The sequence below is a fragment of the Lasiodiplodia theobromae genome, assembly GCF_012971845.1.
Source record: "Lasiodiplodia theobromae strain AM2As chromosome Unknown scaffold_22, whole genome shotgun sequence".
In the NCBI taxonomy this organism is placed as follows: domain Eukaryota; kingdom Fungi; phylum Ascomycota; class Dothideomycetes; order Botryosphaeriales; family Botryosphaeriaceae; genus Lasiodiplodia; species Lasiodiplodia theobromae.
In genome coordinates this window covers 541,632-555,076 of record NW_023336428.1, presented here as the reverse complement: position 1 = coordinate 555,076, position 13,445 = coordinate 541,632, and the positions used below count along the sequence as shown (strand labels likewise).

General features: G+C 56.7%; 4 protein-coding genes across 4 annotated transcripts; 3 read left to right on the top strand and 1 right to left on the bottom strand.

The window, feature by feature from the left end:
• Positions 1–805: 805 nt before the first annotated feature.
• LTHEOB_7446 (Six-bladed beta-propellerlike protein) lies at positions 806–1,786 on the top strand (the record flags this gene model as incomplete). The annotated part of the gene is made up of 1 exon (XM_035516813.1): positions 806–1,786. One exon carries the CDS (start codon positions 806–808, stop codon positions 1,784–1,786), a length of 981 nt encoding a protein of 326 aa, XP_035371417.1.
• Positions 1,787–1,916: 130 nt separating this feature from the next.
• Positions 1,917–2,660, bottom strand: LTHEOB_7445 (uncharacterized protein; the record flags this gene model as incomplete). Its single annotated transcript, XM_035516812.1, has 1 exon — positions 1,917–2,660. The coding sequence occupies one exon, from the start codon at positions 2,658–2,660 to the stop codon at positions 1,917–1,919; it is 744 nt and encodes a 247-aa protein (XP_035371416.1).
• Positions 2,661–3,671: 1,011 nt separating this feature from the next.
• On the top strand, positions 3,672–5,099 carry LTHEOB_7444 (uncharacterized protein; the record flags this gene model as incomplete). Its single annotated transcript, XM_035516811.1, has 1 exon — positions 3,672–5,099. The coding sequence occupies one exon, from the start codon at positions 3,672–3,674 to the stop codon at positions 5,097–5,099; it is 1,428 nt and encodes a 475-aa protein (XP_035371415.1).
• Positions 5,100–11,692: 6,593 nt separating this feature from the next.
• Positions 11,693–12,625, top strand: LTHEOB_7443 (uncharacterized protein; the record flags this gene model as incomplete). The annotated part of the gene is made up of 1 exon (XM_035516810.1): positions 11,693–12,625. One exon carries the CDS (start codon positions 11,693–11,695, stop codon positions 12,623–12,625), a length of 933 nt encoding a protein of 310 aa, XP_035371414.1.
• Positions 12,626–13,445: the final 820 nt, after the last annotated feature.

Sequence of the window (13,445 nt, the reverse complement as noted above, 5' to 3'; positions counted from 1 at the left end):
GATATTTGAGCGTTGTTGCAGCGACCCGAGAGCAACGGACGACGCCGGAGATCGTGGGCCAGGGGTTGCCTTCTATCGGCCGAGCGGCAGGCGGCCTTGTTGCTTGCGCGTGCCTGGCACGTGACCGGCGTCGCGAAGACATTGATCTCGCTCTCCACCAGCACCGGCTCCGTGCCGCCCTGTTTCCCTTCTCCTGCATGAACGGCCGGCCTCGGCAAGCCATGTCACGGCACCTGCTCCGGCGCGGTTGTCAATTCCGCAACTCTGCCGTGCCCCACACTTATCTCCGATCATGTTTCAATCGTTCGGTATGTACGTAAACGTGCCCGGATATGCGGGTGCCACTGCAACTTCTGCACCCGTCTATTCGGCACCAATGCCAGACTACGTCTGGTAATTTCTGCGCCAGTCGCAGCGAAGGGGCACCCTGACACGCTGCCTGCTTCCAAACCTTATCCGCAGATCTGTTTATATCCGCGGCCCCGGGGCGTTGATCGATTAGATGGACTTCCTCATCCGGTAATTGCCGTTCCCAATTGGAAACGGTGAGACTGCGAAGCATCCTACCGGACGGCACCAGGGCCAATGCGGCAACACCCGGCCCCGTCGCCACATGGCGGAAGGGCCCAGACGCTTGCAGGATGTAGAGCCGTTCGGAGGGGCCTTTAGCCGCTGATTGCGAGCTACCCGCCTCCCTTCACTGAAGCGAGCGTCTTAAAAGCGCCCTGTTGTCATGAAGAGGAGATCAACATAATCCCAAACAGCCTTTTTTGTTGCTTCTGTCTTGCTCTTTCGTCTTGCCAAAATGAAGTCTCTTACTCTTCTTTCCGCTCTTCTTTCTTCGGCTGCGGCAGCGCCGCACCTGCGTGCCAGGGATACCAACTCACGCACCGTCTATCAGTTCGCCGAGGGCACATGGGTTGAGAACCTTGCAGTGCGCCAGAATGGCAACCTGCTCCTTGACCTTGTTGACCGTCCTGAGGTCTATCAAATAGACCCTAACGCCAACGGCTCTTCTCCTTCCTTGGTCTACCGCTTCTCGGATGTCACCAGCGTCTTTGGCATTTCTGAAGTCTCTACCGATGTCTTCAACGTCATCACCGGCAACTTCTCCCTTTCCACCTTTGCTTCTACCGAGGGGTCGTACAGCGTCTACCAGATCGACCTCAGCGGCAGAAACACCGGGGTCAGGAGGGTTGCGGCCATCCCTGAAGCCGAGTTCCTGAACGGCATGACGACCCTGAACTCCAACTCAGTGCTCGTTTCCGACTCGCAGGCCGGTGTCGTCTATCGTGTTGACGTCGAGACCGGAAAGTACGAAGTCGTTCTCGACGACAGCACCATGAAGCCCCCGTCGAATGCCTCGATCCCCATTGGTGTCAACGGCATCAGGGTCCTCAATGGCTACCTCTACTACCAGAACCTCTTCGCCAAGCTCTTCTGCCGCGTCGCCATCGATTCGACCACCGGAAAGGCCGCCGGCCCGTACGAGACCCTCGCCACGAACTCCTACGCCGATGACTTCGCCATTACCAACGAGGCGGTTGCTTACGCCGCCAACGGCTTCGAGAACGAGATCCTGAAGGTCACGACCGCTGGCACGGTCGAGGTTGTTGCAGGTTCCCTCACTTCCACCCTCGTCGAGGGTGCCACATCTGCACAGTTTGGAAGGACCAGCAAGGACAGCAGCGTCCTCTACGTGACTACTGGCGGTGGCATCGCGGCCCCTATCAACGGCACGTATACTGAGGGTGGAAAAGTTGTTGCCCTGAGCGGTCTTATTTAAAGAAATCCTGTAGCTGCTATAACCAAAAAAGAATCAGAAGCCGTGAGCTTCAAGGCCAACAACTCCGTTACCGCTGCTCTGTTTCATCTGGTCCCACCATCGACCGACTTTGACCTCCTTTTGCCGGCCATCACAGTTCGAAGAACCATCCCATAGACCTCTTGCGCCAGCCCCGTCCGTGAACCATTTCCTGGCACTTGTCATATAACACTCCCAGCGTCACGCCTTCTTGACATTCCACCCACGCCTTGACGCTCTGAAACATGTCGGACCCATAAATCACAATCTCAACCCTCCTCGGAGGCGGCTGTATGATCAGCATCCGTCTCCACGTAGGCTCGCCGGTAATCGCCGCCGTCGCACATTGCGCATTTCCTTCATCATTACGCTTCTTCTCCTCCCCGGCGGCCGCGGCTTCCGCAGCAGCAGCAACGACGGCAGCGCCGCCGCTGCCCCTCCGCCTTCGCTCCTCCTCCGCCTCGGCCAGCTGCTCCAACCCCTTGACCGCCACCATGGGCATGTACCCGCCGTCGTGATCGATGTCCGGCTCGTCGTACCGGCCCAGCCGGAACGTGCGCAGCAGGAACTCGTTCACGACGGGCTGCAGCTCGCGCGGCAGGGCGTCGCCCGGCTTGATGCGGTTGGCCGTCGTCTCGCCGGGCGGGTTGAGCGGCAGCAGCGCGCCGCGGGCCGAGTCGGGCACGCTCTCGAGGAAGAGCGCGTGGCGCCGCAGCGGCAGCGACAGGTACGCCGTGTCGCGCCAGCGCCGGCTCACGCGCGTGACGGAGGTCAGCAGCGTGCGCGTGTCTAGGTGCTGCAGGATGAGCTCGAGGAGCTCCGAGGTGTAGAGGACGGTGTGGGCGGGGGTGGACATTGTGCTATTTTTTTTTCTCTTGGGACCGGTAACGGTGATTGCCTTTATGATTTGCGGCTGGGGTTGTGTTGATCGATGGCGTGAGTTTATGGTGGTGTAATCATAAATAACCCGATAGGGTTACGTGCCTGAGGACGACAGATTGGTCGAACACCTTGGCATGAGGCGTGTGGGAAGCTTGTGCAGAATAGGAGCAACTTTAAATGCTTTAACATCTTATGTACCTCTAGGCAGCAGTTCAGACGGGAGGTCTTGTCCGAAGTTGCTCCGGAGGATTCGTCCGGCCCAGAACTAAGAGACAGTGTGGATGTGTTTCAAATGAAGGCGCGGACTCTCCTCGCTACGAAAGGAACATCAGCAGTGAGCAAAATGGACAATTTGATGCCTATGAGTTGCTGTCGCGGCCATGCCTGAAGACTGGCCGTGTGTCGATATTGGATAGGGAGTCTCCCGCGCTGCTGTCATTGTCACATTTCACATGCCAGCTGTCAGCCACTGAAACGATTTAAAAGTCCCTGGATCGTGGGTCCCAGTAATGGATGCCTGAGGCACGGAGTTGAGGGGTGAGGGGCAAGGGGGTTGACGAGCGGCAACGACTTTTGGTGTCGCGGGGTGTTGACGGGGAAACGGCAGTAAACAGGGCACGTCATCAGCGCATCCCCAGCCATCTCCAGCCTCTCCATATACGCGCCCCAGCCACCCGCCTCGCGCACAACCACAATTATCCGCGCTCGCCGGCAACCTAGTCCCCAGACTCCTGCCCGCATTCTTCGCCCTTACTCCAGGCTAGTCTGCCTCTTCTACCAAAAATCCACACATTTCTGCTCTGCTTCTCCACGTGCGAGCTGCGGACCAGGTATCGTCTCGCGACCGAGCTTTATCTACACGATCGGCAAAACATCGACCGCGTTGCAGTGCTGATCACGACAACCACGCACTGCATTCGAGCTGCGGCTCCGCCTTGAGGCACCTTCCACCACTCAACTCCACATCACTACCAGGAAAAAAAACATGGCGCCGCTCCCGCATCTCCTCAACGCGCTGCTCCGCCGCGGCGCCTCACCCGATGGCAATGGAGTGACTTCTGCAACCTCCAGCATGAAGGCTACAGTTCACGAGGTTGTCAAGCGCTCAACTAAATCACCCGACTTCGGCTCAGGCTCGCGCCCGGCAAGCGACTTCAACAACCAGGGCTTCCTCGCCTTGTTCGCGCTGATCGGCGCCGGCATGGTCATCGGCTCCATCTGGTTCTTCTTCTGGGCCAAGAACGGCGGCTTCAAATGGCGTAAAGGCGACTGGGACGACTACAAGAGCACTGTCCTGCGTCGCAAGGGTCCCGATGGCCGCACGCTGTCCAACGCTACCAAGAGCACCAGACTGGGCGGCGGCAGCGTCGTGCACGGCGGCAGCTATGGCGCCCCGACCAGCGTCGGCTACAGTGACAGCACCTCGGTGGTCGACGAGAAGGAAGAACAGCAACGCAGAGCCGGCGAAGGTATCAGAGGCGGTGATGGCCGCAAGAAGCGCCGCAAGGACAGAGATCCCGAGCTTGCAGACTACCGTCACGAAAGGGCCGCCCGCGTTGGTGGTCTCAACCGCGCTCACGACGGCATGCACTACGACTACACCAACACCGAGCCTTCTGAACTCGGCTCCGAGCTGTCGCAACGCCCGCTCGTCAAGGAAACCAAGCCCAAAGACAAGAAGGCCGTCAAGAAGGAAGCCGAAGCACGCGAAAAGGAGCTCCGCAAGGCCCAGAAGGAAGCCGCCAAAGTCCAGAAGGCCAAATTGGCCGAGAACAAGAAGCGCGAGAAGGCCAAGGCCAAGGAGATGAAGAAGAACAAGGGCAAGACCGACCGCTCCTACTCTCCCACCGCGCCCGACTCGCCCGAGCGCGGCCACCGCCGCTACGATGATGAATACACCGAGTACACTGAAGCGACGAGCTACACGGGCGGCTACACGGCAACCGAGGATGCGTACACGGATGTCTACACCAACAACGACTCCTACTACTCGTCTTACCGCCCCAATGCTGAGGCTAACATTGCCCGCCCCACGCCTGCCGCGCGCTCCTACGACACGCCCTCGTCGTCGCCGCGCCACCAACGCAACTCGTCGCGCCGCAGCCAGTCTCACACGCGCCGCAGCAGCAGCACCCCGCGCAGGCAGGGCGGCAGCAGCAGCCGCCACCACAGCCGCTCCCGCCACGGCTCGCGCCACGAACTCGGCAGCAGCACTACGGACTCCGACACTGGCACCAAGATCTACAGCCACCACATCCCCGGCCTGAGCGGCCCTGCCGCGCCTCCGACCATCCTGCCCGACGAGAGTATCAGCCAGGTCGGCGCCCCCGGTCGCAGGGGCCGCAACGTCATGGACGGTTACAGGAGGAGCGGTATGCGCACCAGGAGGGATAGCCTGAGCGATTCTGAGTAGCGTGCTACGCGTCAAGTTGAAAGGCGTGTAGTGATTGATTGATTGAATGCTGATGACGGAAGGGATGGGGAAGATTGTTGCCTCAGGTTGTTTTTGGTTTATTTCTTTCCTTGATTCCAATTGGGTACGGACGTGTATAATGACGACGGCGACTGGGACGATACCTCCCGAGATTCGGGTAGCAAGCGGGCGTTCAGGGTTTTCTACTGGGATACGTTCGAACAAGGATGGGCTCACGAACGGGATGATCAATACGGAGTAGATGATTGACGGTAGGGAGGGATGCCATGACCAACGTAAATATCCAGGGCAGTTGCAATGCAATGCAAACGGGGAATACAAGAAGACACGTGCGAATAGCAGTTCATCGCGACTTCAACGTCTCCCCAGAACAAAAAAGAAAGGTGGGATGGAGAAGGAATTACATCTCCTGATTCTTACGACACCTGCGCACCAACCAAGCAAATCACACAGCTTCCATGACATACATCTCTCCGCTTCCATGTAGGGGCCTGGGGTGAGTCTTAGCTGCAAGACACATCACGCTTCGATCCACCCTAGTACCTAGTAGGAAAAAAAGATGAGAAAGGGACCCAGGATCTAAGCAGTGTAAGACACAATACGGGACGATCACGCACCTCATGTCACAGATTCAAGAGATGAGAAAAAGGAAAAATAGGATAAAGGAAAAAGAAAAAAGAGCCAAGCATCCAGGGACTCGGTTCATCCGACCAAGACATCCGGTCCCCTCTTTCTGTTCAATTTTTTCTTGCCAGCACCTGGTCCACGACCCTTTCCTCTCGATCTCTTGGTTTTTCAATTTCTTTTTCTATCATCCATGTGAACAATTTGGTTCACACCCATGCACTGTCCCCCTTGTTACGGGAGTCTCCATATGAAGCCACATCCATTCATCGAACATACCACAGAACCAGGGACAAGACATGCACGGTACCGCATGTTGCCTGCAGCGCTGACTGCGTGGCGTGAGGTGGTGTCCCCAAGCTTCCAACCCATCATCCCAGCTCTACCGCCCTTACATCTGAGACAACCGTTTTCCTTATCTTCCGCGGGACAGAGAGAGGATAAGAAGGAATATGCGGTGTAAGGTTGTGCCTCCTTTGTGTTGAGAAAGGGGTAAAGATGAAGCCGGGTACGTACATACAACGAGGATTGGGAGGACTCAAGGAAACCTTGGTAGAGAGGAAGGCTGAGGACGCCTTGCGACACCAACCGAGCTCTTGCTTTCACTTTCCTTTTTTCTAGCCTTCGTCTTTTGAAAAGTTGGAAGAGAAGGACAAGGGCAACGATACCACGATTTACTTTTCGCCAATCTCTTTCCATCAGGAACAATATCTTGAAATTGATCCCAACGATTTGTATGCAACGCACGATTGAGTGCCGAAAAGAAAAGAACAATTCGGATAAGAATAGACAACGTTCTACCGGCCCTCTAGAACACCTCAGCCCGCTGTGGTGAGCCACGGTTCACACGGCCGCGGTATCCAGGTTACGGGGATTGGGAAGAAAACCAGGGTTCCTACCAGGAAATGCCAGAAGGAGAGACACAAACCCCTATGAATCGGTGTCACACCATTTGTATGGAATGGAAAAGCCGCTGGATGAAGAGGAAGGAGAAAGAAAAAAAAATTGGTAGAGACTCCTCTATCCGTTCTGTGGTCCGTGATTGGTCTTGCCTCCTCTACTACCTTCTGTCAACGTGCAGCTATTCCCCAGCTCTAGCTTAGAAAAATCAACATATGTGGGTCGTTGAAGCTATCGTCCGGACGTGTATGTAGAATTTTTAATTCGACATTCTCGTCCGGACAATAGCTTCAGCAACCCATGACATGAGCAAAAAAAAAAAAAAAAGACAAGCCCAAGCTAACCATCGGCTGCGAGAGGGGACTATACGCACGATGCACGCCAACGACCGCACGACATACGCAGGAACCTGTTCCCGGGTCTACAACGCCGGGGTAGATTTTGGGGCCCCCCAACAGGGACTCGACCCTGCTCCCCCCCTCCCCGTATCGGTGTGGCTCGTTACGCTGTTGACGCCATGCATCGTATGTGGCAGCCCAATCCCGACTGGCAGCTGCGCTGCACTGCACTGCACTCGCCGGTCACAGGCAGCAAAGCGCAGGCAAGAAAAACAGCCACGCAATTTCTTTTCTTTTTTGCTTGACTGACTGACTGGTACAGACGGCATTTCGCGAAGCAGCGCCTCGTCCAGCCAAAATATACCAGTTTTCTGATTCGTGCAGGCGCCCGCCTCGGAGATAGCGAGATGGGCCTACCAAGCTGGCGAGAAATTACAGCCCCCCTCTCGCAGCCGATGGCTAGCGCGAAGAATAGCAGGGCTCTAGAACATAGCTCTGCCTTAGAAAAATAACATACGTGGGTAGTTGAATCTATCGTCCGGACATGTATGTAGAATTAAAAAATTCGACATTCTCGTCCAGACGATAGCTTCAACTACCCATGACATGAGCAAAAAAACAAATCCACGCCATCGGCTGCAATAGGGGACTGTACAACGCCCCTCAGCCCCAACCTGTCATGAACGTCGTGCAGTACCAGGAAAAAAGGCGCCGGGCAGCTCGCTTGCAGCGGCAAGCCTCGACGGCGGTCTCGACCACAGCCACCTCTGTTCGAGAATATGGAAGGCGGTGGAAGCGATGAGGCTGAGAAAAAAGGCGTCGCTGGACGGCGCTTACACACACACACACATACACACTTTTGTCCGATACGTTCTCACGTAAGGCCCGGGGCTAATCTATTGGATGAGGGAAGGAAGGCACGATTTCCCATAACGGGCAGCGGCGGCTTATCTCGGTTGAGGAGAGGAGCCGCACTAACTGAATAATGGGGTGGCAGGGCTGAGAAGTTGTAGGGTTGAATCCTACGCGCCCTCGTCACACCGCTCGGCTCTCTATCTCCCTCTCTCTGACCTTTTTTGCACACCATCAATGAACCGGCAATGGTGAGAAGAGTGATTACAAACACGAAAGTGCTGCTGCCTGGGTTTAGCGTGGGATCCGGTGTCAGTATTGGATGACTGAGCCCCGGTGGTGGCCGAGCATGTACAGTGACTGTTTGCATGTTTCGGAAGCCTGCCATGAGCCTCACGGGGCGTAACCGGTCAGGAGGTAGAGGGAAAGAGACACAAGATACGAAGACGGGCGGTGACAGAGGTTGACGGTGGCAAAATCAAGGCTTGGTCTTGGGCACTGGGTGGTGGCTGACGCGAGAAACCAAAAAGGAACAGAAGCGAGCGAAAGCGCAGGGCGAGCGCGAACGGCCCAGTTGAGGAAGGATACAGAGGTGTCTTGCAGCTGACGGTTACCGCGAAGAACAGTAGGGCGCTCGAATCTATGGTAACTATGCCTTAGGCTTTTTTTTTTTTTTAGAAAAAAAGAAAACAACATATGGGTAGTTGAAGCTATCGTCTGGACGCGTATGTAGAATTAAAAATTCGACATTCTCGACCGGACGATAGCTTCAACTACCCATGACATGAACAAAAAAACAAACTAACCCCTCTGTAGAATGCGCAGGATCCAAAGAGAAAAGAAAAGCAAAAAAGATGAAAATCACAGTGCCCAAGGCATCTAGGCATCAGGCGCAGGCGCAGATAGATCGGCGGTGGTGAGGTAACGTTGGGTTGTCGGTTGGGGAGCCACAGGCGCGGCTGCTTGCAGCTTGCAGCATGTACGACGGGCGGTACCCAGCCGCCAAGGTCACCCGGGCAAGTTACTGCTCACATCTCCCTGTCAGCAGCGCCGTGTGTACCTGGAACGACTCCACAAGTCGAGGTGGAAACCTGCAGCTGGAACCAAGTCGATGACGCAATGTATCGTCTGCCCGGACATTAGGCACTTCGGCCTTCTCTCCACTACGCCCGGGCGGTGGGTCCTTTGGGCGTGTCTCAGTGCTCGCGAACGCGTGAAGACTCAACCAAGGCAGAGTGCACGGAAATAACGGCAGCGCGTTGGGAGATGACTAAAACGAAAAGCAACAGAGGCGCAACGCCTCATCATCAGCCGGGGTTGTCATGCTCCGCCTCACACATTACAAGCGCGCATCTGTGCAAGCATATCGGTGGCGTGTGGTGAATGAGGCGTGCGGAGAGAAAGGAAGGCAACAAGCGCTTGCGAGGTAACACCGTGCCTGTTTCATCGGGACGATCTTGTGTGCCGTTGCCGACCAGGCGGCGCAGGAAGGGCGCCTTTCAGCGGAGAGCCCAAATAGGCAAGAGGTTGGGGTGGAGCGTGAATTAGGAGGGGGCGGCAAAAAGGACTCAAGTGAGGCGAAGAGGGGGGAAGGGTGCGCCGACCTGCAGCGGTGGTGGCGTGCATAGCCGCGGGGATGCGTATTTTGGCGAAATACCCATGGAAAAGGTGGAGGAAGTTGCGTTGTGGGTGGAAGATCGCAAAGCCGATCTTCAGGCGATCGGACACTGTGACAGCGCGGGGGAGAGAGGCCAGCTGGACCCTGACTCGCGTCGCGGCCCATCTGACCTCTCATCCAACACGACCGCACACCCTCAGCCCGCTCCGCCGCACACCCTCCCGGCCCCGTCGTCGAGTCATACGCGTCCGCAGCCCGCCCACTCCGCAGCTCGCAGTGTATTACGCGCAGGACGCGCGCAACGCGCCTGCAGGTCGCGGAGCCTGCCAGGGTCGCCCGCCCGCTTCCCCTGCGTGCGCATGCACCAGGGACCGAAACCTACTCCGCTCGCCGCGAGCACGCGGAAGGCCCACGCCCGCAGCGAGGAAACCGCATCGCGATGATGGCGAAAAGAAAAGCCCATATCGCTCGATCAACTAGAACATGGACACCTCCCGACCGCTGCCGATATTAATCATTTACCGCCTCTTGACCATGACCACCCTCCCCCGTTCTCCCCCGACGTACATGCGTAGTCTCGTAGTCAAGCTACCCTTGCGTTAGCTCCAAATTCATAAGCTGCCACAGCGGCGCCTCACATGATGCACCACGGCCGCACCCATCACTACCGAGCCTTCCGCGCTCACCCTCCCAAAGCCCACCCTTTGAATATTAGCAAGCATCATAGAATAGCTGAAGTAAAACGCCATCTGAGGGGCGACGGTGATGAACTACTTTCCAATAAAAAAAATTGAGTCTCGATGGGGCAAAAAGTAAGGCGCCACACCGCATCCTTGTCCTTACTTACCGCCATCACCGTTCTTTCCCTCACCGCAACCCACAACCAAGCCAAACCCAGCCTTCACAAGCATACAGCCAAGGAAAACGGCAAATTAAAAATAACCACAACACACACGCACGCATACACACACCCACACCGAGGCTCAGCGTTACCGTAGAACTGCATCCCACTCGGCCCAAGCCGAGAGCTAGCGATGCCCATCACCCATTCCTTCGAATCACTAGCGCCTCCGCTTCATTCCGATGGATGAGTCTGAGGAGAGCAATAGATAGTAGTAGTATAGCGAGGCGTCAATAGTTCTTCCATAGCAAGAGGAGCGAAAAAACAAAAATCAACAAAGGTAGAGCAAAAAAAAGCGCCGGCGCGGCCGAGCAGTATCGCCGGAAGAGGCAAAGAGCACAACCAATACGGGAGGGCCGCCAAGGAGAGGGGTGGGTGAGGATGATGAGCATCGCCCACGCGCCACAGCCCAAAACCAACCCCTGCATATTCGGTCGCCTGTGCCGGCAACATCCATTACCACACTTCGCCCTAAAAGAGCCGCATGATGTCCGGGCTTAAGCTAGCAAAGCAGGTCACTCGCACCCGCGCAGCAGCGCTCCTTGTATCCACTTCTGCCATTCCCGCACTTGCGCGCTTGTAGATGGCGTGTATCATCCTCGCGTCGCCCGCTGGCTACGCGAGCTTCCGCGTGGCTGTGAGTGTACGCAAAGTGGGGCAACTAGCAGAACCGCAACGCCGCCCAATCAGGCAGACGGGGAAAAAAAGAGTGACGATGTCGGAAGGAAATGCTAGACGGCGATCGGGTTTGTTCGCTTCATTGATGCCTTGGTTTTCGCGATCTGCGCGGTAACGCGCGGGGTGGCTGGCGCCGGCGTGTCTTGTCGGTGTGTGAGAGTGACTGTTTTGTGTGTGGTGGTGGGTGTGTGCCTCGCTCGTAGTTGGGTGTTGCGCGCGCGCGCGCACCGCCGCACATGGATGTGGGTTCGGGTTCGGGTGGGCTGTGGGTGTGAAGGAAATCCAGTCATCCACCCACCCTGGTATCGTCATCTCTTGCTCACCTTGCAATACTTATTATAAGTCACTCCGCCCCGCCGAACTCCGCTGAAGATCTCCCGCCATCCACCCTTTTCTTTTTGTATTTATACAAACCAGGACGTCTCGTCGTGCTTACCTACGACGTGACACCTTACCTTCATTGACCCACGCATCCATCGGTCGTTTGAAAAAGAAGAAGGGAACAAACAAAAAAAAAAACTCGCGACTCGCTATAGGAGGAAAAAAAGCGCAAAGGAATAAGAAAGGAAGGACGACAGTCACTTACCACGACACCTACCTACCTCCCCCAAAAGAGCGGAGGAGACACAAACACACCAACACACAACACATCACACACATCATGCCTTCGCGGAGATCATCGTCGAGTAACCACAGCCGGCGGCACTCGTGGCCGCCATTCTCGACGCGCCACCTCCTCGGCGTCGCGCCCGTCCACTTCCACCTCAACCCCAGCGGCAGCAACTCGAAGAAGCGCCCCGCCTCCTCCTCTTCCAGCACCTCCACCTCATCATTCTCATCGTCCTTCGCATCAAGGATATCTGGCGGACGGCCGCCGACACCACAGGTCATCGTCTCGCCGCCGACGCCGCCGGACCAGCCGGCGACGCCGCTGCTGCCCGACATCGATGATGACCCGTTCGCGCACTTCCTCAGCCCCATGAACGACGAGGACAACCCCTTCGACGACCTGGCCTTCAGCGCCGGCATCATCGTTTCTGACGATAGCGCGACCGAGGACGAGGAGGATGCCGGTGGCGAGGGGTGGGAAGAGGGAAAGAGGGACGACGACAGGCTGCGGAGCAAGATTGCGAGACGCTGGGCCAAGTACATCGCCAAGTACCAGAGCAGCAGCTGTGTTGGCGGCAGCGGCAGCGGCAGCAGCAACAGAGGAAAGAGAGCGGCAGGAAAGCTTGAGAAGGTGGATGAAGACGAGGCAGCGGAGGAGAGAGACGAGCAGGAGGAGCGCAAGAGGAGAAACGACGAGGTGGCCGTCGTGGACGAGGGATACATGAGCGAGGAGAGCAGTGGTGCCACGCCGGTCCATGTGAAGAAGCTGCAAAGACCGAGCTCCGAGCCGCTGGAACCGTACAGGACCGTCGTGCGCGAGCCGACCAGGGGCAGGGCGCAGGACCTGGTTGACGGGAGGATGAGGAAGAAGCGGAAGTACCGCCATTCGTGGAGGGCCCCGGACTTCGACCTCTTCACCGTCGTCGAGGAAGGCGAGGGTGCCGTCGATTCCGAGATCGAGCAGCGCTATTTTTCTTCCACCTGAGCAAGGGTAAACGAAGAGGCGAGGGCCAATACAGGTGAGCAAAAATTATCTCAAGCATGCGCGTCCGGTACGGGAAACTGACGTGGTTGGATTCTCTAGTTTGTTAATGCGCACTCCTTGAGTGGTTGCGTTCTTCCCCTGGTCAGTTCGGACTTACCGTCACCAATGACGTCCGGAACTCGAGCGGCGGCAACAATGCTTTCGATGCATCAATCGGAGGCGCCGACGACCAACTTCTTTCGACTTTCTGTTCGATACGATGCTGTGTCTATTGATGGGCAGGGGTTTCACGATCGTGTGCCGTCCACGAAATGTGGACCTTGAGCGTGGGGTTCGAGCGATGCCGGCGGCCTAGATGCCTCGCTTGCATCCGCCATGATTGCTTTGTGTTGAGTCACTCCGCATAGCTGCACAGCGGCAGGGCGGGCCGTGGTTAGCGTGTTCAGGGCCGGGGCAACGACACCGGTGACGGCATCTGCAGCCATTGTCATTTTGCGAATCGATGGGCGGGTGGCTATGATAAGCGGTGGAGATGGGGCTTTGGACATGCGGGTACATCTTTCTTGGTACTGTCATGTTGCTTCTTCGATCGCGGTTAGGCTGGGAGTAGCTGAAGGTTCAGTGGTGGAGAAATCACGTGCGGGTTGACTGTAGGATATTAGTAGCATGTCTTAACGTGGTCTAGAATGCATCATCGTTTACGGCGCGGATGTGAGATCTGAGAACCCGGCGACCGGTGCTGCAGCGGCAGGCGTTCCTGTAGGCTGGGAGACCGAGTCCGTGGCTTGCAGGCGCAGATGTAGGCAATGAATGACGCGGT